Source organism: Bombina bombina, chromosome 1 (genome assembly GCF_027579735.1).
Source record: "Bombina bombina isolate aBomBom1 chromosome 1, aBomBom1.pri, whole genome shotgun sequence".
In the NCBI taxonomy this organism is placed as follows: Eukaryota; Metazoa; Chordata; class Amphibia; order Anura; family Bombinatoridae; genus Bombina; species Bombina bombina.
The window spans coordinates 470,939,859-470,966,234 of NC_069499.1; the positions used below are offsets into that span (position 1 = coordinate 470,939,859).

Sequence of the window (26,376 nt, forward strand, 5' to 3'; positions counted from 1 at the left end):
GCCCCTCTTCCATTTGGTTTCTATAATTTTTAAGGGTTTAATCTAAGGTTCCTCTAGTTTCTTGTGCCTCTTTATTTATACTTGTTGATTAAGGGTGTCGGTATAAAATAAATAGTTTTTCCCAATTCTTTGGAAATTGTGTCTTCTGATCTTGGGATGACAGGTCAGTGTAGCAAAAAACCTGTTTGATATCAGACATTGAGCACTACTTCTGCATTTTGTTCCAGAATCAATACAAAAATTATTTTCATTTTTTTTGTCAACTGAGGATGTCTGTTGACAGAGAACATATACTTTAAGGCCTAGTTTCTCAACCTGTGGTACGTGTACCCCTGGGGGTACTTGGGGAATTGGCTAGGGGGTACTCCAGGGATTGGCCCTTTTTTTGTTCCTGATGTAGATATTGTAAGCATAACATGTCAAAGAAAGCTGTGTTTCTCATTTCTACCCTTGTACACTCTTAACAGGACAGAGTGTGAGTATTTCCTTGCCTAGGTTGGACCACTGCTCAAAAAAGGATTCACCTCAAATTGGTAAAACCTTAGATTCTGACTTGTTAGTGACATATGAGGGCTCAAGTTAACATTCACTGATATGAACAGAGAAAGTGTATTACTGTGACCAAGGGGTAGATTTATCATATGCCGACATTGCTAAATGCGGACAGTATACGCTGTCTGGTGAAATGCTTGTGCAATGCCGCCCCCTGTTCACTGGCGGCCAATCGACTGCTAGCAAGGGGTGTCAATCATCCCCTAAAAGGTGGCGGACAGGTTAAGGAGCAGCAGTCTTAATAAATGGAGCTCACAGTGTCACAGAGACAATAAATGGAGGAGATTAAATGGAGGATTTATAATTCCTCTCAAGAGGCACAAGGTAGTGTACCCCACTGACTTCTGAATATTATTTAAACACTTAGAATAGATTGATAAATATAAATCTTGTTTTGTGCCATGTACATAGGAAAACTCTACAGTGCTATATGAATGTATTATCGTGCAGGACTACAGTTGTGCTCATAAGTTTACATACCCTAGCAGAATTTATGATTTCTCTTGTTAAGTGTATCCAGTCCACGGATCATCCATTACTTGTGGGATATTCTCCTTCCCAACAGGAAGTTGCAAGAGGATCACCCACAGCAGAGTTGCTATATAGCTCCTCCCCTAACTGTCATATCCAGTCATTCTCTTGCAAGCCTCAACAAAGATGGAGGTCGTAAGAGGAGTGTGGTGTTTTATACTTAGTTTATTCTTCAATCAAAAGTTTGTTATTTTTAAATGGTGCCGGAGTGTACTGTTTATCTCAGGCAGTATTTAGAAGAAGAATCTGCCTGCGTTTTCTATGATCTTAGCAGAAGTAACTAAGATCCATGGCTGTTCTCACATATTCTGAGGAGTGAGGTAACTTCAGAGAGGGAATGGCGTGCAGGTTTTCCTGCAATAAGGTATGTGTAGTTAATATTTTTCTAGGGATGGAATTTGCTAGAAAATGCTGCTGATACCGAACTAATGTAAGTAAAGCCTTAAATGCAGTGATAGCGACTGGTATCAGGCTTATTAATAGAGATACATACTCTTATAAAAATGTAATATAAAACGTTTGCTGGCATGTTTAATCGTTTTTATATGTATTTGGTGATAAAACTTATTGGGGCCTAGTTTTTTTCCACATGGCTGGCTTGAATTTTGCCTAGTAACAGTTTCCTTAGGCTTTCCACTGTTGCAATATGAGTGGGAGGGGCCTTTTTTTAGTGTTTTTCTGTGCAGCTAAAAATACTGACAGAGACATTCAGCTTCCCTCTGCATGATCCAGGACATCTCTGGAGGGCTCAAAAGGCTTCAAGGTCGTTTTTGAGGGAGGTAAAAATCCACAGTAGAGCTGTGGCAGTTGTGACTGTTTGAAAAAACGTTTTTGTCATTTATTATTCCGTTTTTGGTATTAAGGGGTTAATCATCCATTTGCAAGTGGGTGCAATGCTCTGCTAACTTGTTACATACACTGTAAACATTTCGTTAGTGTAACTGCCTTTTTTCACTGTTATTTCAAATTTGTGTTTCTTAAAGGTGCAGTAACGTTTTTTATATTGCTTGTAAACTTGTTTAAAGTGTTTTCCAAGCTTGCTAGTCTCATTGCTAGTCTGTTTAAACATTTCTGACACAGAGGAAACTACTTGTTCATTATGTTTGAAAGCCATGGTGGAGCCCCATAGGAGAATGTGTACTAAATGTATTGATTTCACCTTAAACAGTAAAGATCAGTCTTTAACTATAAAAAGAAATATCACCAGAAGATTCTGACGAGGGGGAAGTTATGCCGACTAACTCTCCCCACGTGTCAGACCCTTCGCCTCCCGCTCAGGGGATGCACGCTAATATGGCGCCAATTACATCAGGGACGCCCATAGCGATTACCTTGCAGGACATGGCTGCAATCATGAATAATACCCTGTCAGAGGTATTATCCAGGTTGCCTGAATTAAGAGGCAAGCGCGATTGCTCTGGGGTTAGGAGAAATACAGAGCAGATGCTGTAAGGGCCATGTCTGATACTGCGTCACAATATGCAGATCATGAGGACGGAGAGCTTCAGTCTGTGGGTGACATCTCTGATTCGGGGAAACCTGATTCAGAGATTTCTAATTTTAAATTTAAGCTTGAGAACCTCCGTGTGTTGCTTGGGGAGGTATTAGCTGCTCTGAATGACTGTAACACAGTTGCAGTACCAGAGAAATTGTGTAGGCTGGATAAATACTATGCGGTGCCGGTGTGTACTGATGTTTTTCCTATACCTAAAAGGCTTACAGAAATTATTAGCAAGGAGTGGGATAGACCGGGTGTGCCTTTTTCCCCACCTCCTATATTTAGAAAAATGTTTCCAATAGACGCCACTACACGGGACTTATGGCAGACGGTCCCTAAGGTGGAGGGAGCAGTTTCTACTTTAGCAAAGCGTACTACTATACCGGTTGAGGACAGTTGTGCTTTTTCAGATCCAATGGATAAAAAATTGGAGGGTTACCTTAAGAAAATGTTTATTCAACAAGGTTTTATTTTACAGCCCCTTGCATGCATTGCGCCTGTCACGGCCGCGGCGACATTCTGGTTTGAGGCCCTGGAAGAGGCCATCCATACAGCTCCATTGACTGAAATTATTGACAAGCTTAGAACACTTAAGCTAGCTAACTCATTTGTTTCTGATGCCATTGTTCATTTGACTAAACTAACGGCTAAGAATTCCGGATTCGCCATCCAAGCGCATAGGGCGCTATGGCTTAAATCCTGGTCAGCTGACGTGACTTCGAAGTCTAAATTACTCAACATTCCTTTCAAGGGGCAGACCTTATTCGGGCCTGGTTTGAAGGAAATTATTGCTGACATTACTGGAGGTAAGGGTCATACCCTTCCTCAGGACAGGGCCAAAGCAAAGGCCAAACAGTCTAATTTTTGTGCCTTTCGAAATTTCAAGGCAGGTGCAGCATCAACTTCCTCCGCTTCAAAACAAGAGGGAACTTTTGCTCAATCTAAGCAGGCCTGGAAACCTAACCAGTCCTGGAACAAAGGCAAGCAGGCCAGAAAGCCTGCTGCTGCCTCTAAGACAGCATGAAGGAACGGCCCCCTATCCGGCGACGGATCTAGTAGGGGGCAGACTTTCTCTCTTCGCCCAGGCGTGGACAAGAGATGTTCAGGATCCCTGGGCATTGGAGATCATATCTCAGGGATATCTTCTGGACTTCAAAGCTTCCCCTCCACAAGGGAGATTTCATCTTTCAAGGCTATCTGCAAATCAGATAAAGAAAGAGGCATTCCTACGCTGTGTGCAAGACCTCCTAGTTATGGGAGTGATCCATCCAGTTCCGCGGACGGAACAAGGACAGGGTTTTATTCAAATCTGTTTGTGGTTCCCAAAAAAGAGGGAACCTTCAGACCAATTTTGGATCTAAGGATCTTAAACAAATTCCTCAGAGTTCCATCTTTCAAAATGGAAACTATTCTGACCATCCTACCCATGATCCAAGAAGGTCAGTACATGACCACAGTGGACTTAAAGGATGCCTACCTTCACATACCGATTCACAAAGATCATCATCGGTTTCTAAGGTTTGCCTTTCTAGACAGGCATTACCAATTTGTAGCTCTTCCCTTCGGGTTGGCTACAGCCCCGAGAATCTTTACAAAGGTTCTGGGCTCACTTCTGGCGGTTCTAAGACCGCGAGGCATAGCGGTGGCTCCGTATCTAGACGACATCCTGATACAGGCGTCAAGCTTTCAAGTTGCCAAGTCTCATACAGAGATAGTTCTGGCATTTCTGAGGTCGCACGGGTGGAAAGTGAACGAGGAAAAGAGTTCTCTATCCCCACTCACAAGAGTCTCCTTCTTAGGGACTCTTATAGATTCTGTAGAAATGAAAATTTACCTGACGGAGTCCAGGTTATCAAAACTTCTAAATGCTTGCTATGTTCTTCACTCCATTCCGCGCCCTTCAGTAGCTCCGTGTATGGAGGTAATCGGCTTAATGGTAGCGGCAATGGACATAGTGCCATTTGCGCGCCTTCATCTCAGACCGCTGCAATTATGCATGCTGAGTCAGTGGAATGGGGATTACACAGATTTGTCCCCTCTGCTAAATCTGGATCAAGAGACCAGAGATTCTCTTCTCTGGTGGTTGTCTCGGGTACACCTGTCCAAGGGTATGACCTTTCGCAGGCCAGATTGGACAATTGTAACAACAGATGCCAGCCTTTTAGGTTGGGGTGCAGTCTGGAATTCCCTGAAGGCACAGGGATCGTGGACTCAGGAGGAGAAACTCCTTCCAATAAATATTCTGGAGTTAAGAGCTTTATTCAATGCTCTTCTGGCTTGGCCTCAGTTAGCAACACTGAGGTTCATCAGATTTCAGTCGGACAACATCACGACTGTGGCTTACATCAACCATCAAGGGGGAACCAGGAGTTCCCTAGCGATTTTAGAAGTCTCAAAAATAATTCGCCTGGCAGAGTACCACTCTTGCCACCTGTCAGCAATCCATATTCCAGGCGTGGAGAACTGGGAGGCGGATTTTCTAAGTCGTCAGACTTTCCATCCGGGGGAGTTGGAACTCCATCCGGAGGTGTTTGCTCAGTTGATTCATCATTGGGTCAAACCAGAGTTGGATCTCATGGCGTCTCGCCAGAACGCCAAGCTTCCTTGTTACGGATCCAGGTCCAGGGAGCCAGAAGCGACACTGATAGATGCTCTAGCAGCGCCTTGGTTCTTCAACCTGGCTTATGTGTTTCCACCATTTCCTCTGCTCCCTCGACTGATTGCCAAAATCAAACAGGAGGGAGCATCTGTGATTCTGATAGCACTTGCGTGGCCACGCAGGACTTGGTATGCAGACCTAGTGGACATGTCATCCTTTCCACCATGGACTCTGCCTCTAAGATAGGACCTTCTGATACAAGGTCCTTTCAATCATCCAAATCTAATTTCTCTGAGACTGACTGCATGGAGATTGAACGCTTGATTCTATCAAAGCGTGGCTTCTCCGAGTCAGTCATTGATACTTTAATACAGGCACGAAAGCCTGTTACCAGGAAAATCTACCACAAGATATGGAGTAAATATCTTTATTGGTGTGAATCCAAGAATTACTCATGGAGTAAGGTTAGGATTCCTAGAATATTGTCCTTTCTCCAAGAGGGCTTGAACAAAGGATTATCAGCTAGTTCCTTAAAAGGACAGATTTCTGCTCTGTCTATTCTTTTGCACAAGCGTCTGGCAGAGGTTCCAGACGTCCAGGCGTTTTGCCAGGCTTTGGTTAGAATTAAGCCTGTGTTTAAACCTGTCGCTCCCCCATGGAGCTTAAACTTGGTTCTTAAGGTTCTTCAAGGAGTTCCGTTTGAACCCCTTCATTCCATTGATATTAAACTTTTATCTTGAAAAGTTCTGTTTTTGATGGCTATTTCCTCGGCTCGGAGAGTCTCTGAGCTATCTGCCTTACAATGTGATTCTCCTTATCTTATTTTCATGCAGATAAGGTAGTTCTGCGTACCAAACCTGGATTTTTACCTAAGGTGGTTTCTAACAAGAATATCAATCAAGAGATTGTTGTTCCATCATTGTGTCCTAATCCTTCTTCAAAGAAGGAACGTCTTTTACATAATCTGGACGTAGTCCGTGCCTTGAAGTTTTACTTACAAGCTACTAAGGATTTTCGTCAAACATCTTCCCTGTTTGTCGTTTACTCTGGACAGAGGAGAGGTCAAAAAGCTTTGGCAACCTCTTTCCTTTTGGCTTCGGAGCGTAATACGCCTAACCTATGAGACTGCTGGACAGCAGCCCCCTGAAAGGATTACAGCTCATTCTACTAGAGCTGTGGCTTCCACCTGGGCCTTCAAAAATGAGGCCTCTGTTGAACAGATTTGCAAGGCTGCGACTTGGTCTTCGCTTCACACTTTTTCAAAATTTTACAAATTTGATACTTTTGCTTCTTCGGAGGCTGTGTTTGGGAGAAAGGTTCTTCAGGCAGTGGTTCCTTCCACTTAATCCTGCCTTGTCCCTCCCATCATCCGTGTACTTTAGCTTTGGTATTGGTATCCCACAAGTAATGGATGATCCGTGGACTGGATACACTTAACAAGAGAAAACATAATTTATGCTTACCTGATAAATTTATTTCTCTTGTAGTGTATCCAGTCCACGGCCCGTCCTGTCCTTTTAAGGCAGGTCTAAATTTTAATTAAACTACAGTCACCACTGCACCCTATGGTTTCTCCTTTCTCTGTTTGTTTTCGGTCGAATGACTGGATATGACAGTTAGGGGAGGAGCTATATAGCAGCTCTGCTGTGGGTGATCCTCTTGCAACTTTCTGTTGGGAAGGAGAATATCCCACAAGTAATGGATGATCCGTGGACTGGATACACTACAAGAGAAATAAATTTATCAGGTAAGAATAAATTATGTTTTCTTGGCCATTTTTCAGAGAATATGAATGATAACACAAAAACTTTTCTTTCACTCATGATTAGTGTTTGGCTGAAGCTATTTATTATCAATCAACTGTGTTTACTCTTTTTAAATCATGACGACAACAGAAACTACCCAAATGACCCTGATCAAAAGTTTACATACCCTGGTGATTTTGGCCTGATAACATGCACATAAGTTGACACAAAGGGGTTTGAATGGCTATTAAAGATAACCATCCTCACCTGTGATCTGTTTGTCGTCATGATTTAAAAAGAGTAAACACAGTTGATTGATAATAAATGGCTTCAGCCAAACACTAACCATGAGTGAAATAAAAGTTTTTTGTTATCATTCATATTCTCTGAAAAAATGGCCAAGAAATCATAAATTCTGTCAGGGTATGTAAACTTATGAGCACAACTGTAATCCATTTCTCATTAGTAGTATTTAGAATTAGCATTACTAGATGACTGAAAATGTATTGCTTATGATATTATTGTGCTCCTGCGGATATATTGCATAAAACACTGGGTGTAAAGTAAAAGTAAACCATACAATTAAGAGAAAGCATTGACATAAAAGGGGAACAGAGGTATACATTTTACTAATTGAGACCTGTTCTAGTATTGTCAAAATGTTGTCTAGATCCATATTATTTTAGTGAAAAAAACACCATTGTGACATTTTAATTGCTAATTGTCACAGCTATAAATTGTAATCAACAAAGATTTTTATATTATTATTTATTTTTTGTCATCACCTCTTCCTCAGCTAGTTGAACTAGCCTCAATCCTTTTTTGTGATTTGTGAATAATATGCATTCAAAGAGTGAGTATTTATTGATAATTGTTATTTCTTATATTTACAGGTTATACAGTGGAATATTTTTTTTGTTTTTAATCTTTTGGTATTTCTTACATTTGGTTGTGTTTTTGTGCCCATGATTTGTATAAATATTAAGTTAATAATTTACCATCCTTTCAATTTCAGAGGTCTAGCAGCAGGAGAAGATAATGGACAAAGAGGTTACATGCTGACATTTGTCATTGCTTACCTTAGGGTAAGTCACTATTTTGATGACCTATTTTTGTCTCATCACTGTTTCAAATGTTGAATTGTACTGGCCACAAAGAGTATTTGAATGCATCTAAACAGAAGCCTTTAAGAATAGTTGTACGGATTTGAATTTGCTTTCAGCAAATGCTTTTGTCTGTCATTTCCCCTCCAAACATTCTGTATCAATGCTTACTAGTTCAAGTTGAGCAGAAACCAATTTCATTCAGTCAGCTATCATAATGGTCAGATAGATAAGTCATAATTGTGTTTTCAGGATATTTTTCTATTTAAACACCAACCATAATCCATATGCTAGAGTAAATTTTTAATTTCTTTCATGTAATTGGCAAGAGTCCATGAGCTAGTGACGTATGGAATATACAATCCTACCAGGAGGGGCAAAGTTTCCCAAACCTCAAAATGCCTATAAATACACCCCTCACCACACCCACAATTCAGTTTTACAAACTTTGCCTCCTATGGAGGTGGTGAAGTAATTTTTACGATTTCTTCTATGATAAGCGCTTCTAAGCATTCTGAAGCCCAATTCCTCTCAGAGTACAGTGTTTTTCAGAGGGATGTGAAGAGAGTATCGCCTGTTTGATTTTATGGTTTTCCTCACGGGAAATCTTTTTAAGGGTTCTCTGTTATCGGTCGTAGGGATTCATCTCCTACCTCCCTTTTCAGATCGACAATATACTCATATACCATTACCTCTGCTGATAGCTTTCAGTATTGGATTGGCTATCTGCTTTATGTGGATGGGTGTCTTTTGGTCAGTATGTATCATTATTTTAAGACACTCTCAGCTATCGTTTGGCGCTTTATGTATTAATGTAAAGTTTTAAATATATGTATTTTACTTATATTTGCCATGAGTCAGGTCTATGTGTATTTCCCTTTGCAGTCCAGCAGTTTCATTATGGGAATCATGTTTAGGAAGATTATCTTACCTGGGGTATAGTCTTTTTTTAATTTGACTTGTTTTTTTCTTAGAAAACTTGCGGGGAAATTAAGCTTGCGAGGGCGCAAAATGCTCTTATTTATTGCATAGTTTTTGGCACAAGAATTTTTTTTAGGCCGCGAATGTGCATCGGTTATGACGCAAGTTCGTCATTTCCTGCGTCTTAGTTTATGCTAGGTTGTTTGGCGCGAAATTGTGTTATGACGCGAGTTGCGTCGTTTCCGGATGTTTGTTGGCACCAAAAAAAAATTTCTCAACTTCCTTTTGCGTTGTGTGTCATACTTGGCGCCAAAAAATTTAGTTTTATTTTGCCTCACTTCCTATATGTTCCTTGCCTTCTTTATGCTCAGAGGGCTATGTTTTTTGTTTTTTTTTGTCAAATTTAGCACTTGTATTTTTTCCCATTGCTGAAACTGCTATATGTGGAAATAAGATATTTCTGTTTAATGCTATTTTTCTTTTTTTACATTTTACAAGATGTCTCAATCTGATCCTGTATCAGAAGCTGCTTTAGGAACCATGCTGCCTGAACACAGTTCTACCAAAGCTAAGTGTATCTGTTGTAAGCTAGTGGATATTATATCTTTAGCTGTAGTATGTAACAGTTGTCATGATAAGCTTTTGAATGCAGAGAAGGTTTCTATTAGTGCTAGTACAGTATCTGTTGTTCCTTCAACATCTAAAGTACATGATATCCCTGTTGATATGAAAAATTATATTGCTGATGCAAAACAGAAGGCTATGGCTGCTATACCGCCTTCAAACAAACGTAAAAGGTCTTTTAAAACTTCTCATAATACTGATATATCCTCCTCTGATGAGGATCTCTCTGGTTCAGAGGATCCTACTTCAGACATTCACACTGATAAATCATATCTTTTTAAGATTGAGTATATTCGATTTTTATTAAAAGAAGTGTTAATAACTTTGGATATTGAGGAGTCTGGTCCTCTTGATATTAAATCCATTAAACATTTAAATTCTGTCTATAAACCTCCTGTGACTACTCCTGGGGTTTTTCCTGTTCCTGATGCTATTTCTGATGTAATTGCTAAGGAATGCTATAAGCCTGGTACTTCTTTTGTTCCTTCTGTGATACTATTTCGATATCATAAAGATAAATGTTAAATCTATGTCTTTAGCTATTTTAGCTAGAACAGCTTTATGGTTTAAATCATGGAATGCTGACATGGTATCTAAATCTTGGTTACTATCTCTATCATTCCAGGGTAATAATTAGTTTGGTTCTCAGTTGGATTCAATTATTTCCACTATTACTGGGGGGAAGGGAGGTTTTTTGCCTCAAGAAAAAATGTCTAAAGGCAAATCTAGAGCTTCTAATCGGTTTTGTTCCTTTCGTCAGAATAGAGAGCAGAAAACCACTCCTTCCCCTAAGGACTCTAGCTCCAATTGGAAGCCTTCCTCGAGTTGGAATAGATCCAAGCCTTACAAGAAACCAAAGCCAGCCCACAAGACTGCATGAAGGTGCAGCCCTCGATCCAGTTTTACTGTTGGGGGGCAGATTGAAGTTATTTCAAAACGTTTGGGCAGGTTCCATTCAGAATATTGTCTCCCAGGGGTATCTAATAGGTTTCAGAATAATACCTCCTGTGAGAAGATTTTTTCTCTCTCACATTCCAACAAATCCTGTGAAAGCTCAGGCTTTTCTGAAATGTCTTTCAGATCTAGAGCTTTCAGGAATTATTGTACCAGTTCCAATTCTGGAACAGGGTTTGGGTTTTTATTTAAATCTATTCATTGTCCCAAAGAAGAAAAATTATTTCAGACCAGTTCTGGATCTGAAGTTTTTGAATAATTTTGTAAGAGTCCCAACTTTCAAGATGGTGACTATAATGACTATTCTACCTTTTGTTCAGCAAGGTCATTACATGTCTTCAATAGACTTACAGGATGCGTATCTTCATATTCTGATTCATCCAGACCACTATCGGTTTCTGAGATTCTCTTTTCTAGACAAGCATTACCAGTTTTTTGCTCTTCCATTTGACCTAGCAACAGCTCCAAGAATCTTTTCGAAGGTTCTCGGTGCTCTTTTATCTGTAATCAGAAAGCAGGGTATTGCGGTGTTTCCTTATTTGGACGATATCTTGGTACTGGCTCAATCTTTTCATTTAGCAGAATCTCGCACAAATCAACTTGTGTTGTTTCTTTGAAGACATGGTTGGAGGATCAATTTACCAAAGAGTTCCTTGATTCCTCAGACAAGGGTCACCTTTTTAGGTTTCCAGATAGATTCAGTGTCCATGAAAAAGGGGGATCAATCACAAAAGCGAGTGAAAAAGAATGTACTGGGATAGCACTCCCCAATACTACACGGAGAGACCACTATGTACTTCTAAAGGAAAGCCCCGAGTGGTGACGGGTATTTAAAACTTAACTTTTAATATAAAATATTAAAAAGGGTGTAATTGGATAAAAAATGCAGATGTGGACCACAGGACCCGTCAAATTGTATCACTAAGGTGGAAAATATCAGGAAAAAATGGCTTAATATCATATATATCTAGGTATAATACCTCATAACTATAAAATCCTGAGTGAGAGTGAATGGTAATGCTTTACCACCCCCTCTGCAATGAGGGTATTAGTGGTGTACTTATGAGGTTACACTCGTGGTCTAGACAGGTTATCTGTGGACTATTCAGACCCACCAGTTTTAGTCTGGTGATGGTATTAGGGTTAAACCTCCATATGATGGTATTGGTGGTAATAGATAGTGGTTACTGATCTCTGGGCTGATTTTGACAATGATCAGACTTAATGTATAGTTAGAGCTGAACTAGCTATTGTTAGTAATATTGAGCTGAGCAGGAACCAAGGAGTTCAAAGGTAATCGTCTATGTGAGAGTTAAAATAGAGATTGATCAAAAGTGGGGACCACCTTCAAAAGGGCATATTGCTCTCAGGTAAGTGAGCGTACAATAGCAATATCTATGCCAAGGTGGAATACCCCACTAATGAATACACCAATTGGAACCACAAATCTTGTATATCTATAGAGTGTTATGCTTACCACACCATCTATTTAGGGGGTTATTAGTGGTGTACATATTATGAGACTCCTGGTGGGAGGACTAATGAAAGTTAGAATTATATAGAATCTATCAAATAGATAGGTCTATCATTAATTAGATCAACAAATAGTAATAGGTCTCTATAGTTCTTTGTAAAGCGTTTAGGCATATGACTGGTATCAGTCTAGGTATAAAGATATAATTGATAGTATTTACAGGCAATTTGTGGTACCTAAATTGAATCTTAAATAAGAATTGATAGGTCAGACTGGACGTGGGGGAGAAACCAAAAACTGATGTTATCGTTAACCCCAGTGGGTATAAATGGAAACTGTACACATTATCTAGTAGTCCGGTTGTTATATCGGGACATTATCATATGGATACATGAAAACTAATATGGGGATTATAGTCCCTCTCTAGGGAGAGATATCTACTAATATTTGTTTATATCATATAACCAAAATAATCACTATAACCCGTGTGGGAGTAAATTGCCAATTACAAGTACCTCTAATAATATGGCTCCCCACCGGGAGATCTCAGCTCAATACTGCTAAGTTAGACTAAAAAATGGTAATGTTCAGGATCAGTTAAAAAGCACTAACACATTCACGCTTTTTCATCCACACTTAGTTTAAATTTTTAAATAAAGGGGTCAATCGTGCATCCAAACAAACTGCGAGAGATTTAAAAATTGAGACCGGAAGTCTCAGCGCTCCCTCTCCGGTCTAAATTTTTAAATCTCTCGCAGATCATTCCCTTCAGTGGCTATGTGCATGGAAGTTTTAGGTCTCATGACTGCAGCATCGGATGCGATCTCCTTTGCTCGTTTTCATATGAGACCTCTGCAGCTTTGCATGCTGAATCAATGGTGTAGGGATTATACTCGGATATCATAGTTGATCTACTTAAATCCCAACATTCAACTCTCTCTGTCCTGGTGGTTAGTGCATCATCGGATTATTCAAGGGGCCTCTTTTGTTCGTCCTGCCTGGACTGTGATTTCAACAGATGCAAGTCTCTCAGGTTGGGGAGCTGTCTGGGGGTCTCTTACAGCACAAGGAGTTTGGAATCCTTAAGAGGCGAGGTTACCAATCAATATTTTAGAACTCCGTGCTATTTTCAGGGCTCTTCAGGCTTGGCCAATGTTAAAGAGAGAATTATTAATTTGTTTTCAGACAGACAATATCACAACTGTGGCATATGTCAATCATCAAGGGGGGACTCGCAGTCCTTTAGCGATGAAAGTAGTATCTCGGATACTTTTTTGGGCGGAGTCCAACTCCTGTCTAATTTCTGCGATACATATTCCAGGTGTAGACAATTGGGAAGCGGATTATCTCAGTCGTCAGTCTTTACATTCAGGGGAGTGGTCTCTCCATCCAGATGTATTTTGTCAGATTGTACAGATGTGGGGTCTCCCCGAAATAGATCTGATGGCTTCCCATCTAAACAAGAAGCTTCCCAGGTACCTTTCCAGGTCCAGGGATCCTCAGGCGGAGATGGTGGATGCGTTAGCAGTTCCTTGGTTTTACCAACCTGCTTACATTTTTCCGCCTCTAGTTCTCCTTTCCAAGGGTGATCTCCAAGATCATATTGGAACAATTGTATGTGTTTCTGATAGCACCAGCATGGCCTCACAGGTTTTGGTATGAGGACCTTGTCCAGATGTCCAGTTGCCAACCTTGGCCACTTCCTTTAAGGCCACACCTTCTGTCTCAAGGGCCGTTTTCCCTTTAGGATCTCAAATAGCTTAATTTAAAGGTATGTAAATTGAACGCTTAGTGCTTAGTCATAGAGGTTTCTCTGACTCAGTGATTAATACTATGCTTCAGGCTCACAAGTCTGTTTCAAGGAAGATTCATTATCGAGTTTGGAAGACCTATATTTTATGGTGTTCGTCTCATAATTTCTCCTGGCATTCTTTTAGAATTCCTAGAATTTTACAGTTTCTTCCGGATGGTTTGGATAAAGGTTTGTATTCAAGTACTTTGAAGGGACAAATCTCTGCTCTTTCTGTTTTATTTCACAGAAAAATTGCTAATCTTCCTGATACTCACTGTTTTGTTCAGGCTTTAGTTTGTATCAAGCCTGTTATTAAATCAATCTCTCCTCCTTGGAGTCTTAATTTGGTTTTGAAGGCTTTGCAGGTTCCTCCTTTTGAGCCTATGCATTCTTCGGATATTAAACTATTTCCTTGAAAAGTGTTGTTCCTTTTGGCTATCTCTTCAGCTAGAAGAGTTTCTGAATTGTCTGCTATCTCTTGTGAGTCTCCTTTTCTGATTTTCCATCAGGATAAGGCTGTTTTGCGGACTTCGTTTAAATTTCTTTCTAAGGTTGTGAATTCTAACAACATTAGTAGGGAAATTGTTGTTCCTTCCTTGTGCCCTAATCCCAAGAATACTCTTGATAGATCTCTACATTCTTTGGACGTTGTAAGAGCTTTGAAATATTATGACAAAGCTACTAAAGATTCTAGTCTATTTGTTTTGTTTTTTTCTGGTCCTAGGAAAGGTCAGAAAGACTCTGCCATTTCTTTGGCATCTTGGTTAAAGTTTTTGATTCACAAGGCTTATTTTGAGACGGGACAGTCTCCACCTCAGAGAATTACAGCTCATTCTATTAGATCAGTCGCCACTTCTTGGGCTTTTAAGAATGAAGCTTCGGTTGATCAGATTTACAAAGCAACAACTTGGTGGTCTTTGCATACATTTACTAAATTTTACCATTTTGATGTATTTGCTTCTTCTGAAGTCTTTGGTAGAAAAGTTCTTCAGGCAGCTGTTTCAGTTTGATTCTTCTGCTTATGATTTAAGCTTTTTTTCTTGAAATATTTTAAGAAAGACTTATATTTTTGTGGATTAATTTTTTTTCAGCGGAAATAGCTGTTTTTAATTTTATACCTCCCTTTCTAGTGACTCTTCTGTGGTCTTGAGTATTTCTATCCCATACGTCACTAGCTCATGGACTCTTGCCAATTACATGAAAGAAAACATAATTTATGTAAGAACTTACCTGATAAATTCATTTCTTTCATATTGGCAAGAGCCCATGAGGCCCACCCTTTTTTATGATGTTTGTATAAAAAGCACAATTTCTTTATCCAGTTCCACTTTTTGTATGCTTTTTTACTCCTTATTTTATCACCCCACTACTTGGCTATTCGTTAAACTGAATTGTGGGTGGGGTGAGGAGTGTATTTATAGGCATTTTGAGGTTTGGTAAACTTTGCCCCTCCTGGTAGGATTGTTATATCCCATACATCACTAGATCATGGACTCTTGCCAATATGAAAGAAATGAAATTATCAGGTAAGTTCTTAAATAAATTATGTTTTCCTACCGTGCTCCAGCAGTACATAACAAAATTGGGGGAACAAAAAGTCTTTAAGGGAAACATAATCTAGGATTCATGATGTAAATACTAACTGTAATTTTCTATAAAAATACATAAGAATTTTCTTGCAATTTATACTGTCAGGTAAAGCCAGGTATAGTTCACATGAAATTTTGTAATGGTTTCATTTTGATTTTGAGAACTATTTGTTTCACTTTCGCTATATGTTTGCTACTAAATGTTAAGTAAATGTATCAATCTATGTTTGTATTTTCCCTACTTAAATTTATCAGCCTGGATTCCCTCCTCCAGTTGGCATCGACAGAATTTGACAGTTCTCTCTTTACCACCTTAAAGATGGTTTCCCTCTGAGGCTTCCCCCTATTTTGGCTCTGTCCATTCATGAATGGACAGGACTAAGTCCTTCATCTTTTCCCTATCTGTTGGAGGCATTGATTATTAAATATATCCTATATATTTATTCTCTGGCAAACGAGGGAAGCTTTTTGTTCATTCTCCACTCTTTTGTAGAGATTTTAGTGTGAGGCTGGTCAGGAGGCCACTTCCTAGGCAAATTCTAGGTTGCTTAAGTCAAATGTACTTCTTCTTGGGCTCCCCCCCCCCCCCCTTTAGATAATGTAGAGATTGCAAGAGCACTGTGTTTAAAAATGCTTAAAATTTGTAGTAGCATTCATATCAACTAGACCAGGATTACAACGCTAAAAGATCCACTTTGTGTGCTTTTTTAAGGTATGACTTTAAAGACCTCTTGGATTCCATGTACATTTAAGAAACCTCTAAAAATCTTTTTATTTTTTTCTTTGCATTGACCATCTACTCACATGCCCAGGAAATTCAATGTTGCAACTTTAAAAGGTAATAATTATGTTAGGGCTTAAGGGGCAGTAATAATAATTTTGTGTATTTAGACTGTTTTTTCTTTCATCAAATTTTGAGAGTCCACAAGTCATTCACAAGAAGGAGGCAAAAGATACTCCAACACACCAGAGCTTTAAAAGCCTCCCACTTTACATGATTTTCAGTCAATTTCTTTTGCCTCCTTGATGAGGAGTAAGGTGAATGTTAAAGTGCAGATCTACTTGTCGATGAAAGGAGTCCTCTAACTGATCTGTGGCCCATTTCCTCCTCACAGTTCCTTGTCGGTCAGAGGGGTAAATAAGGAGTTATCAGCCAAGCAGTGAAAGATAATTTCCCAGGGGCATTGAATCAGCTTCCATTCACGGTTTCTTTGGGGAAGATTTCTTCTGTCTCGAGTGCCTTGAGATCCTTTAAAGACCTAAGCTTTTTTTTTTTCCTGTGTAGGAGATTAGGAATTAATGTGCGTTATTGCTCCAGTTCCAACTTCAGAATTAAGCCAGGGGTTTTATTCATACCTCTGTATAGTGCCAAATAAAGTTGTTGCTTTTCTTTGTTTTTGGATCTCAAAATTTTCCTCATGGGAATTTCTTCATTAAAGTCGGTCGCAGGACTTGTCTGTTGCCTCCCTTTATGGATTTACCATATACTCCTATTTCATAACCTCTACTGATATGTTTCAGTACTGATTTGGCTGTCTGCTACTTAGATGGTGTCTATTGGTCTGAGGCAGCATTTGGTAGAAAGGTGTTTCAGGCATTTGTTTGTTTAATGTTTTTTTTAGTACAGTAAAAAAAAAAATTATTGGGGTTGTGGATAGGACTACTCAGTGAAAAAACATAATTTATGTAAGAACTTCATGATTGCAAGAGTCCATGAGCTAGTTACTGATGGGATATACATTCCTACCAGGTGGGGGAGAAGTTTCCCAAACCTCAAATGCCTATAAATACACCTCCCACCTCACTCATACCTCAGTTTAACATATAGCCAAGTTAGTAAGGTGTAAAAGGAGTAAAACAAAAAAAAGAGTAACAGGATAAATAATGTGATTTATACAAAAAAATCATAACCTTAAAAAAATTGGTGGGTTTCGTGGACTCTCGTCACCATGAAAGAAATTAATTTATCAGGTAAGTTCTTACATAATTTGTTTTCTTTCATATAGGTGGCGAGACTCCACAAGCTAGTTACTGATGGGATATAATACCCAAGATGTGGAAGTCCTCGAGTAACTATAGAGGGAGGGATAAAATAAACACTGCTATTTCCACTGAGAAATTAAATTAAAAAAAATAGTTTTCTTAAAAAATCAAAAAACTTAAATCATAGGCACGAGAATCAAACTGAGACAGCTGCCTGAAGAACCTTTCTGCCAAAAGCGGCTTCCTAAGAAGCAAAAACTTCAAAATGGTAAAATTTACTAAAGATATGTAAAGAGGACCAGTTTGCTGCTTTGCAGATTTGATAAACTGAAGTTTTCATTCTTGAAAGCCCAAGATGTGGCAACTGATCTTGTAGAAGGAGCTGTTATTCTCTGAGGCGGAGACTGCCCCACCTCCAAATTATCTTTGTGAATCAGAAGTTTCAAACAAGATGCCAAAGATATGGCAGAGGCTTTCTGACCTTTTCTGGAACCAGAAAAAAATAACAAATAGACTAGAAGTCTTTCTGAATTCTTTAGTAGCATCAACATAATATTTCAAAGCTGCTACCACATCCAAAGAATGAAAAGATCTTTCAAGAGTATTTTTAGGATTAGGACACAAGAAAGGAACAATAATTTCCCTATTAATGTTAGAATTCACAACTTTAGGCAAAGATTTAAACGAAGTCCGCAAAACAGCTTTATCTTGATGGAAAATCAGATAAGGAGACTTGCACGAGAGAGCAGACGATTCAGAAACTCTTCTAGCAGAAGAGATAGCCAAGAGAAATAACACTTTACTAGAAAGTAGTTTAATGTCTAAAGAATGCATAGGCTCAAAAGGAGGAGCATGCAGATCCTTTAATACCAAATTTAGACTCCAAGGAGGAGAGAGAGAGATTTAATAACAGGTTTGATACAAGTCAAAGCCTGTACGAAACAGTGAACATCAGGAAGATTAGCAATCTTTCTTTGAAATAAAACAATTCTGAAGAAACTGTAGAATTCTAGAAATTCTGAAAGAATACCAAGAATTATCATGAGTAGAACACCATTAAATATAGGTTTTCCAAACCTTGTGATATATTTTCCTTGAAATAGGCTTACAAGCCTGTATTATACTGTTAATCACAGAGAAACCTCTATGACTAAGGACTCGGCGTTTAATTTCCATGCCTTCAAATTTAGAGATTTGAGATCCGGATGGAAAAAGGGCCTTGAGACAGAAGGTCTGGCCTTAGAGGAAGTGACCAATGTTGGCAACTGGAGATTCGGACAAGGTCTGCATACCAGAACCTGTGAGGCCATGCTGGTGCTATCAGAAACACATAAGATTGTTCCTTTAAGATCTTTAAGATCACTCTTGGAAGAAGATGTAAATGTAAGCAGGTTGGTAAAACCATGGAACTGCTAGAGCATCCATCAATTCCGCCTGAGGATCCCTGGACCTGGAGAGGTATCTGGGAAGTTTTTTGTTTAGACAAGAGGCCATCAGATCTATGTCTGGAAGACCCCACATCTGTACAATCTAATAGAACACATCTTGATGGAGAGACCACTCCCCCGGATGTAGAGTCTGACAGCTGAGATAATCCGCTTCTAATTGTCTACACCTAGTATATGAATCGCAGTGATTAGACAAGAGTTAGTCTGCCCATTAAGGTATTAGAGATATTTCTTTCATTGCTAGAGGACTGTGAGTCCCCCCTTGATGATTGACAAATGCCGTGGTTGTGACATTGTCTGTTTTAAACCGAATATATGATTCTCTCTTTAATAGAGGCCAAGCCGGAAGAGCTCTGCAAATAGCATGTGGTTCTAAGATATTGATTGGTAACCTCGCCTCATGAGGATTCCAAACTTCTTGAGCTGTCAGAGACCCCCAAACAGCTCCTTAAGCTGTGAGACTTGCATCTGTTGTAATCACAGTCCAGGTAGGGCGAACAAAGGAGGCCCCTTGAACAATAAGGTGACGGTTTAACCACCAAGTCAGAGAAAGTTGAGTGTTGGGATTTAAGTATATCAATTGTAATATGAGTATAATCCCTGCACCATTGGTGCAACATGCAAAGCTGTAGAGGTCTCATATGAAAACGCGCAAAAGGGATTGCATCCGATGCTACAATCATGAGACCTAAAACTTTCATGCACATAGCCACTGAAGGGAATGAAAGAGATTGAAGGTTTAGACAAGCTGAAACAAATCTCAGACATCTCTTTTCTGTGAGGGATAGAGTCATGGACACTGAATCTGTCTGGAAACCTAAAAAAGTGACCTTTGTCTGAGGAATCAAGAAACTATTTGGTAAATTGGTCCTCCAACCATGTCTTTGAAGAAACAACAGAACTTGATTTGTGTGAGATTTTGCTAAATGAATAGATTGAGCTAGTTACAAGATAACGTCCAAATAAGGAAACACCGCAATACCCTGCTCTTTGATTACAGATAGAAGGGCACCTAGAACTGGTGCTGTTGCAAGGCCAAACTGAAGAGCAATATATTGGTAATGCTTGTTTTTAAAAGAGAATCTCAGAAATCGATAGTGATCAGAATGTGAAGATAAGCATCTTTTAAGTCTATTGTGGACATGAAGTGACCTTGATGAACAAAAGGCAGAATAGTCCTTATAGTCACCATCTTTAAAGTTGGGACTCTTACCAAACTATGTAAAGTTTTCAGATCCAGAATTGGTCTGAAAGAATTCTCCTTCTTTAATACAATGAATAGATTTAAATAAAAATCCTTGTTTCTGCTGTGGAACTGGGACAATTACCCCTGAAAGTTCTAGCTCTGAAACACATTTCAGAAAGGCTTGAGCTTTTACTGTGTTTTTTGGTACATGGGTAAGAAATAATCTTCCCAAGGGAGGTCTTATTCTGAATCCTATTCGATACCCCTGAGAAATTAATTCTGGATCCACTGATTTTGGACAGAGTCTGCCCGCTACAAGAAGAACCGGCTTGAGGGTTGCACCTTCATGTAGGTTTAGGGGCAGGATTTGGTTTCTTATAAGGCTTGGATTTCTGTTCTCTATTCTGATGAAAGGAACAAAAATGATTGGGAGCTTTAAATTTTCATTTAGATTTCTTGTCTTGGGGCAGAAAAAACTCCCTTACCCCCAGTAACAGTGGAGACCATAGAATCCTATTGTGAATCAAAAATATTTTTACCTTGAAAAGAGAGAGATAATAATCTAGTTTTCTTTCCTAAGACATGGAGAGTCCACAATGTCATTCCAATTTCTAGTGGGATATTCACTCCTGGCCAGCGGGAGGAGGCAAAGGGCACCACAGCAAAGCTGTTAAATGTCACTCACCTTACCCATAAACCCCAGCCATTCTATTTGCCTCTGTCAATGGAGGAGGTGAAGTTTGGTGTCTGAAGATATTTTTCGCTTTTTGGTTACTCTGTTCTTTCTTTTTCCACGGGTCTCTGTAAAGAGTATGTGTCCTTTCATGCCTGGTGAGCTGTCTTCCTTCCGGACAGCTAGATTGCAGGTAAGTGCTTTTGTCTTCTAGGTGTTGGAGATATGTACTTCAGGATAATAGTTAACTCTACAGTAATGGAACGTGATAATCCTGAAAATAGCTAACTCTGCAGTAATAAAAAATGGGACATGATAATACTTTAGGTATAGGATTTACTGGGGCAGGTGCAGGCACATATGTATGGGGAATGGGTTAATCTTCCCTTATTATTTGGGGATGTTTTCTCTTGGCTCTTAAGTCTATTCGCTCTTGAAGTGTGACAGGAGATGTTTTGGGCAGGGTGTTTATAGCGCAAAAACAGTAGGGCAGTTTATTGCGGCCGTTATTCTGAGGAGTTGCAAGGGAACTTTTATTTGCTGCGCAAATCCTGTTTGCCGGTCATGTGACTTCCAGCTCATCCGACTCGGAGAGGAGCGGCATCATTTCCTCCCTGCATTTCTGTGTCGGCTCGTTGAGGAGTCCCTTGCAAGCAGTCTCCGTGTACCAGTCTAATTGGGATTCCTCTGAAAGTACAGTAGGGCACCTCAGACTGTCTGAGGTGTACAGGTGATAGTTGTATTAGCGTGCATAACGCTTTGAGGGAATAAAGTCTAAAGTGACTGTAGTCTTTTTCAAAAAAATGTAGTTTCTCTTTTATTTTGGGGGAATTTTTTATTTTAGAATCAGAATCTGTTTCTTTTGGTAGAGGCTTACTATGTCTAGAGGCCCAAATTGTTTTTGCCTATGCAATTTTGTGCTACATGTTTAGCTAGAACGCTAGAGTGTAAAGATAAATGATTGCCCTCTGAGCCTATTGTCTCCCAGTTCAAGTTATGCCGCAGCTTTCTACTCAAACGTCCCAACCCTCCATGACGTCACATACAGCGGTTCCTCTCAGCCTCCTGGATGCGTATATTTGCCTGTAGATTTTGCTGCACAGATATCTTCTGCAGTATTTGTGGCATTATCTGCTTTTCCCATGTTGGGGAAGCACAAGAGGAAATCTAAACATTTTTCTGATACTAAGGTGTCTGTCGCTTTTGCTGCTGCGAAGGTTGACCTTCATCCTAAGTCCGATGAGGAGGATACCTCGGTAGCTTCTGAGGGTAAAATCTCAGATTCAGACAGTATAATTCCTTTAACTGAAATCTTCAGATTTAAGCTTGAACACCTCCGTGTACTGTTAAAGGAGGTACTGGCTACATTGAACGACTCACGCCGTCAACCCTAAGAAATCTAGTAAACTTTACAAATACTATGATGTTCCTTCCTCTGTGGAAGTGTTTCCTGTGCCAGACCGTGTGTTGGAGATCATTGCACAAGAGTGGAATAAGCCAGGGATACCCTTCTCCCTGTCACCCATTTTTAAAAAGATGTTTCCTGTTGCTGACTCAATTCGAGATTCATGGCGCACAGTGCCTAAAGTAGAAGGGGCTATTTCTACTCTGGCTAAGAGAACTATGATTCCTATTGATGATAGCTGTTCCTTTAAGGATCCCATGGACAAAAAGCAGGAGGCTTATTTAAAGAAAATGTATGTTCATCATGGCTTACAATGGCAACCTGCAGTCTGTCTTGAAGGAGATTCAAGATAGGATTAAAGGATTACTTTCTGTTTTAAATTTTAAGCTAAACAACTAACATATTAAAGTTAATAAACATTAATTAAAACCTACTGACCTATATTTTCTCCAAAACAAAGTTTCATAACGTTCTAAAAGTTATATCTTTTATTCGCCGATGATGTCACGTTATCCTGCCCACTATTTTCAGCACTGCATGTTCAAAATACTTAAACCAATAACTTTGTGTTTAAAGCGCCATTTTGAAACCTAGGTATTGTAAACGGATTGGTACAGAGCAAAGGATACCCACGGAGTGGGTTTGGAAAACAATTAAATTTGCAGACAAGATTTCTGATATACGGTAGAGATATGTTAATGAAATGCTATTGATAAAAAGCGTATTTGGGGTAGTTAGTTAGTAACAGGCATAGAAAATATTTACTTACAGTGGCCATTTAAGGCCCTCAAGCTAGCCAGTTCCTTTATTTCTGATGCTAACTTGAAAGTCATTAGACTGGGAGCCAAGATGTCTGGCTTCACTGTTCTAGCCGGCAGGAATTTGTGGCTGAAATCACAAATAACATCAGCTGATGTTACCTCCAAGTCCAAGCTCTTGTCGCTACCTTACAAGGGTTAGACCCCGTTTGGTCCTGGTCTGGCAGAGATAATTTGTGAAAGGGGTCCTTTCTACCACAAGACAAGAAGAATAGACCTAAGGGTTGTCAATTCTAATTCCTTTCGTAACTTCAAGGGTCAGAAGTCTTCCTCTTCCAAGGCAGAGCAGTCCAAGTCCTCTTGGAGACCCAATCAGATTTTGAATAAGGGGAAACAATCAAAGAAGCCCTCATCTGAAACTAAGTCAGCATGAAGGATCCGCCCCAGGTCCAGTACTGGATCAGGTGGGGTCAGACTTTCCTTGTTTCAACAAGCTTGGATACGAGATATCCCAGACCCTTGGGCTGTGGACATAGTATCTCAGGGTTACCAAATAGACTTCAAAACTTGTCCTCCCAGGGGCAGATTCCTCCTCTCAAGATTATCTGCAGACCAGGTAAAAAGAGAGGCATTCTTGAACTGTGTTCAGTACCTTTTCTCCCTGGAAGTGATTGTTCAAGTTCCTCTAAGGGAACAGGGTTTAGGATTTTATTCAAATCTGTTTGTGGTTCCCAAAAAAGAGGGAACTTTTTGACCCATTTTAGACCTGAAGTGTCTCAACAAATTTCTCAGGGTGTACCGTCCTTTAAAATGGAAACCATTCGTTCCATTCTTCCTTAGGTCCAGGAAGGTCATGTCGACCATAGACCTGAAGGACACATATTTTCATGTTCCCATCCACAGGGATCATCGCAAATTCCTGAGATTCGCTTTTCTAGACAAGCATTTTCAGTTTGTTGCTCTTCTGTTTGGCCTTGCCACAGCTCCCCGAATTTTTTCAAAGGTTCTGGGGGCTCTCTTGGCAGTTATCAGGTCTCAGGGAATTGTGGTTCAGGCGCCATCTTTTCTATTAGCAAAATCTCACTCGTAGATCTTGTTGTCTTTTCTTTGTGCCCACGGATGGAAAGTGAATCTGGAAAAGAGTTCCCTTGTTCCAGCTACTAGGGTGGTCTTCTTAGGGACCATCATAGATTCCCTAAGGCCAGAAAATCAAAGATTCTCTCTTCCTGCCCCTCTCTTCAGTCTACTGTCCGGCCGTCAGTAGCTCAATGCATGGAGGTAATTGGTCTGATGGTCGCTTCCATGGACATCATTCCCTTTGCTCAATTCCATTTGAAAGCACTGCAATTATGCATGCTCAGACAATGGAATGGAGAACATTCGAAACTGTCTCAGAGGATAGATCTGGACCAGTTGACAATAGACTCTCTTTGTAGTGGATTTCTCAGGATCATCTTTCTCAGGGAACATGCTTCCAGAGACCCTCCTGGGTGATTGTGACCACATACGCCAGCCTGCTAGGCTGGGGAGCAGTCTGGGACTCGTTAAAGGCTCACGGCCTATGGACTCAAGAGGAGTCTTCTCTTCCGATAAATATCTTGGAGTTGAGAGCAATCTTCAATGCTCTAGTAGCGTGGTCTCAGTTGTCTTTAGCCCAGTTTATCAGATTCCAGTCGGACAACATCACCTCAGTGGCTTACATCAACCACCAGGGAGTAACTCTGAGTTCCTTGGCTATGAAGGAGGTGACTCGGCTTAAAAAATTGTCTTCTATCAGAAATCCACATTCCAGGAGTGGACAACTGGGAGGCAAATTTTCTGAGCAGACAGACTTTTCATCCGGGGGAGTGGGCTCTCCATCCGGAAGTGTTCTTCAGGTTAACCCTCAAGTGGGGGGTCCCAGAATTGTATCTGATGGCATCTCATCAGAACACCAAGCTTCCAAGGTACGGTTCAAGATCAAGAGATCATCAGGCCATCCTGATAGATGCCCTGGCAGTTCCTTGGGACTTCGGTCTAGCATACCTGTTTCCTCCATTTGCTCTCCTTCCACGAGTCATTGCTCGTATCAAGCAGGAGAGAGCGTCTTTAATTCTAATAGCTACTGCATGGCCTTGCAGGATCTGGTTTGCAGACCTAGTGAAGATGTAATTTCTTCCTCATTGGAGGTTACCTCTGAGGAAGGACCTTCTAACTCAGGGTCCTTTCCTCCATCCAAATCTCGTTTCTCTAAAGCTGACTGTATGGAGATTGAACGCTTAGTTCTGGCTAAGCGTGGGTTTTCCGAGTTAGTTATTGATAATAGGATTCAGGCTCGCAAGACTGTAACTCGTAAACTTTACCATAAGGTATGGCACAAATACCTATATTTGTGTGTATCGAGAGGTTCTCTTGGAGCAGAGTTAGGATTCCTAGAATTTTGTCTTTTCTCCAGGAAGGTCTGGAGAAAAGGTTGTCAGTAAGTTCTCTGAAAGGTCAGAATTTTGCATTATCTATTCTTTTTACATAAGCGTCTGGCGGATGTGCCAGATATTCAATCCTTTTGTCAGGCCCTGGTCAAAATCAGGCCTGTGTTTAAACCTGTTACTCCTCCTTGGAGCCTTAACCTAGTTCTTAGAGTTTTGCAGCAGGCTCTGTTTGAGCCTATGCATTCTGTAGATATTAAGTTGTTATCTTCAAAAGTTTTGTTTCTAATTGCTTCTTTTGTTTCTGAACTCTCGGCTCTGCAGTACAATTCGCCTTACCTCATTTTTCATGCGGATAAGGCGGTCCTTCGTACTAAATTGGGGTTTCTCCCTAAGGTGATTTTGGATAGAAATATTAATCAGAAAATTGTTATTCCTTCTCTCTGTCCTAATCCTTATTCTCAAAAGGAACGTCTGTTGCATAACTTGGATGTTGTGTGCGCTCTAAAATTCTACCTACAGGCTAATAAGTATTTTTACCAGTCTTCTGCCCCATTTGTTTGCTGCTCAGAAAATCGTAGGGGCTAGAAGGCCACTTCTACTTCTCTTTCCCTCTGGTTGAGAAGTATGATTCGTTTTGCTTATGAGACTGCTGGACAGCAGCCTCCTGAGAGAATTACGTCTCATTCCACTAGTGCTGTCTCCTCTTCTTGGGCTTTCAAGAATGAAGCTTCTGTGGAACAGATTTGCAAGGCTGCAACTTTGTCCTCTTTGCATACTTTTTCCAAATTCTACAAATTTGATACTTTAGGTGGTGACTTCAATTTAGGCCTGCTGTCTTGTTCTCCCTCCCTGTTCATTCTGTGTCCTCTAGCTTGGGTATTGGTTCCCACTAGTAATTGGAATGACGTTGTGGACTCTCCATGTCTTGGGAAAGAAAACAAAATTTAGGCTTACCTGATAAATTTCTTTCTTTCCGGACATGGAGTTCACGACCCCACCCTTTATTAAGACAGTATTTTTTGTTAAACCTCTGGCACCTCTACACCTTTGTGTTATATTCTTTTTCCGTTTTCCTTCGGCTGAATGACTGGGGTTTATGGGTAAGGGAAGTGACACTTAACAGCTTTGCTGTG

General features: G+C 40.1%; 1 protein-coding gene across 2 annotated transcripts in view; it reads left to right on the forward strand.

The window, feature by feature from the left end:
- AGPS (alkylglycerone phosphate synthase) overlaps positions 1–26,376 on the forward strand; it is a 705,364-nt gene that overhangs the window by 494,915 nt on the left and 184,073 nt on the right. For both annotated transcript variants that reach the window (XM_053698493.1, XM_053698494.1), the window contains exon 15: positions 7,941–8,010. In XM_053698493.1, the coding sequence (XP_053554468.1) occupies positions 7,941–8,010 (70 nt within the window). The remainder of the gene's footprint in view (positions 1–7,940; positions 8,011–26,376) is intronic.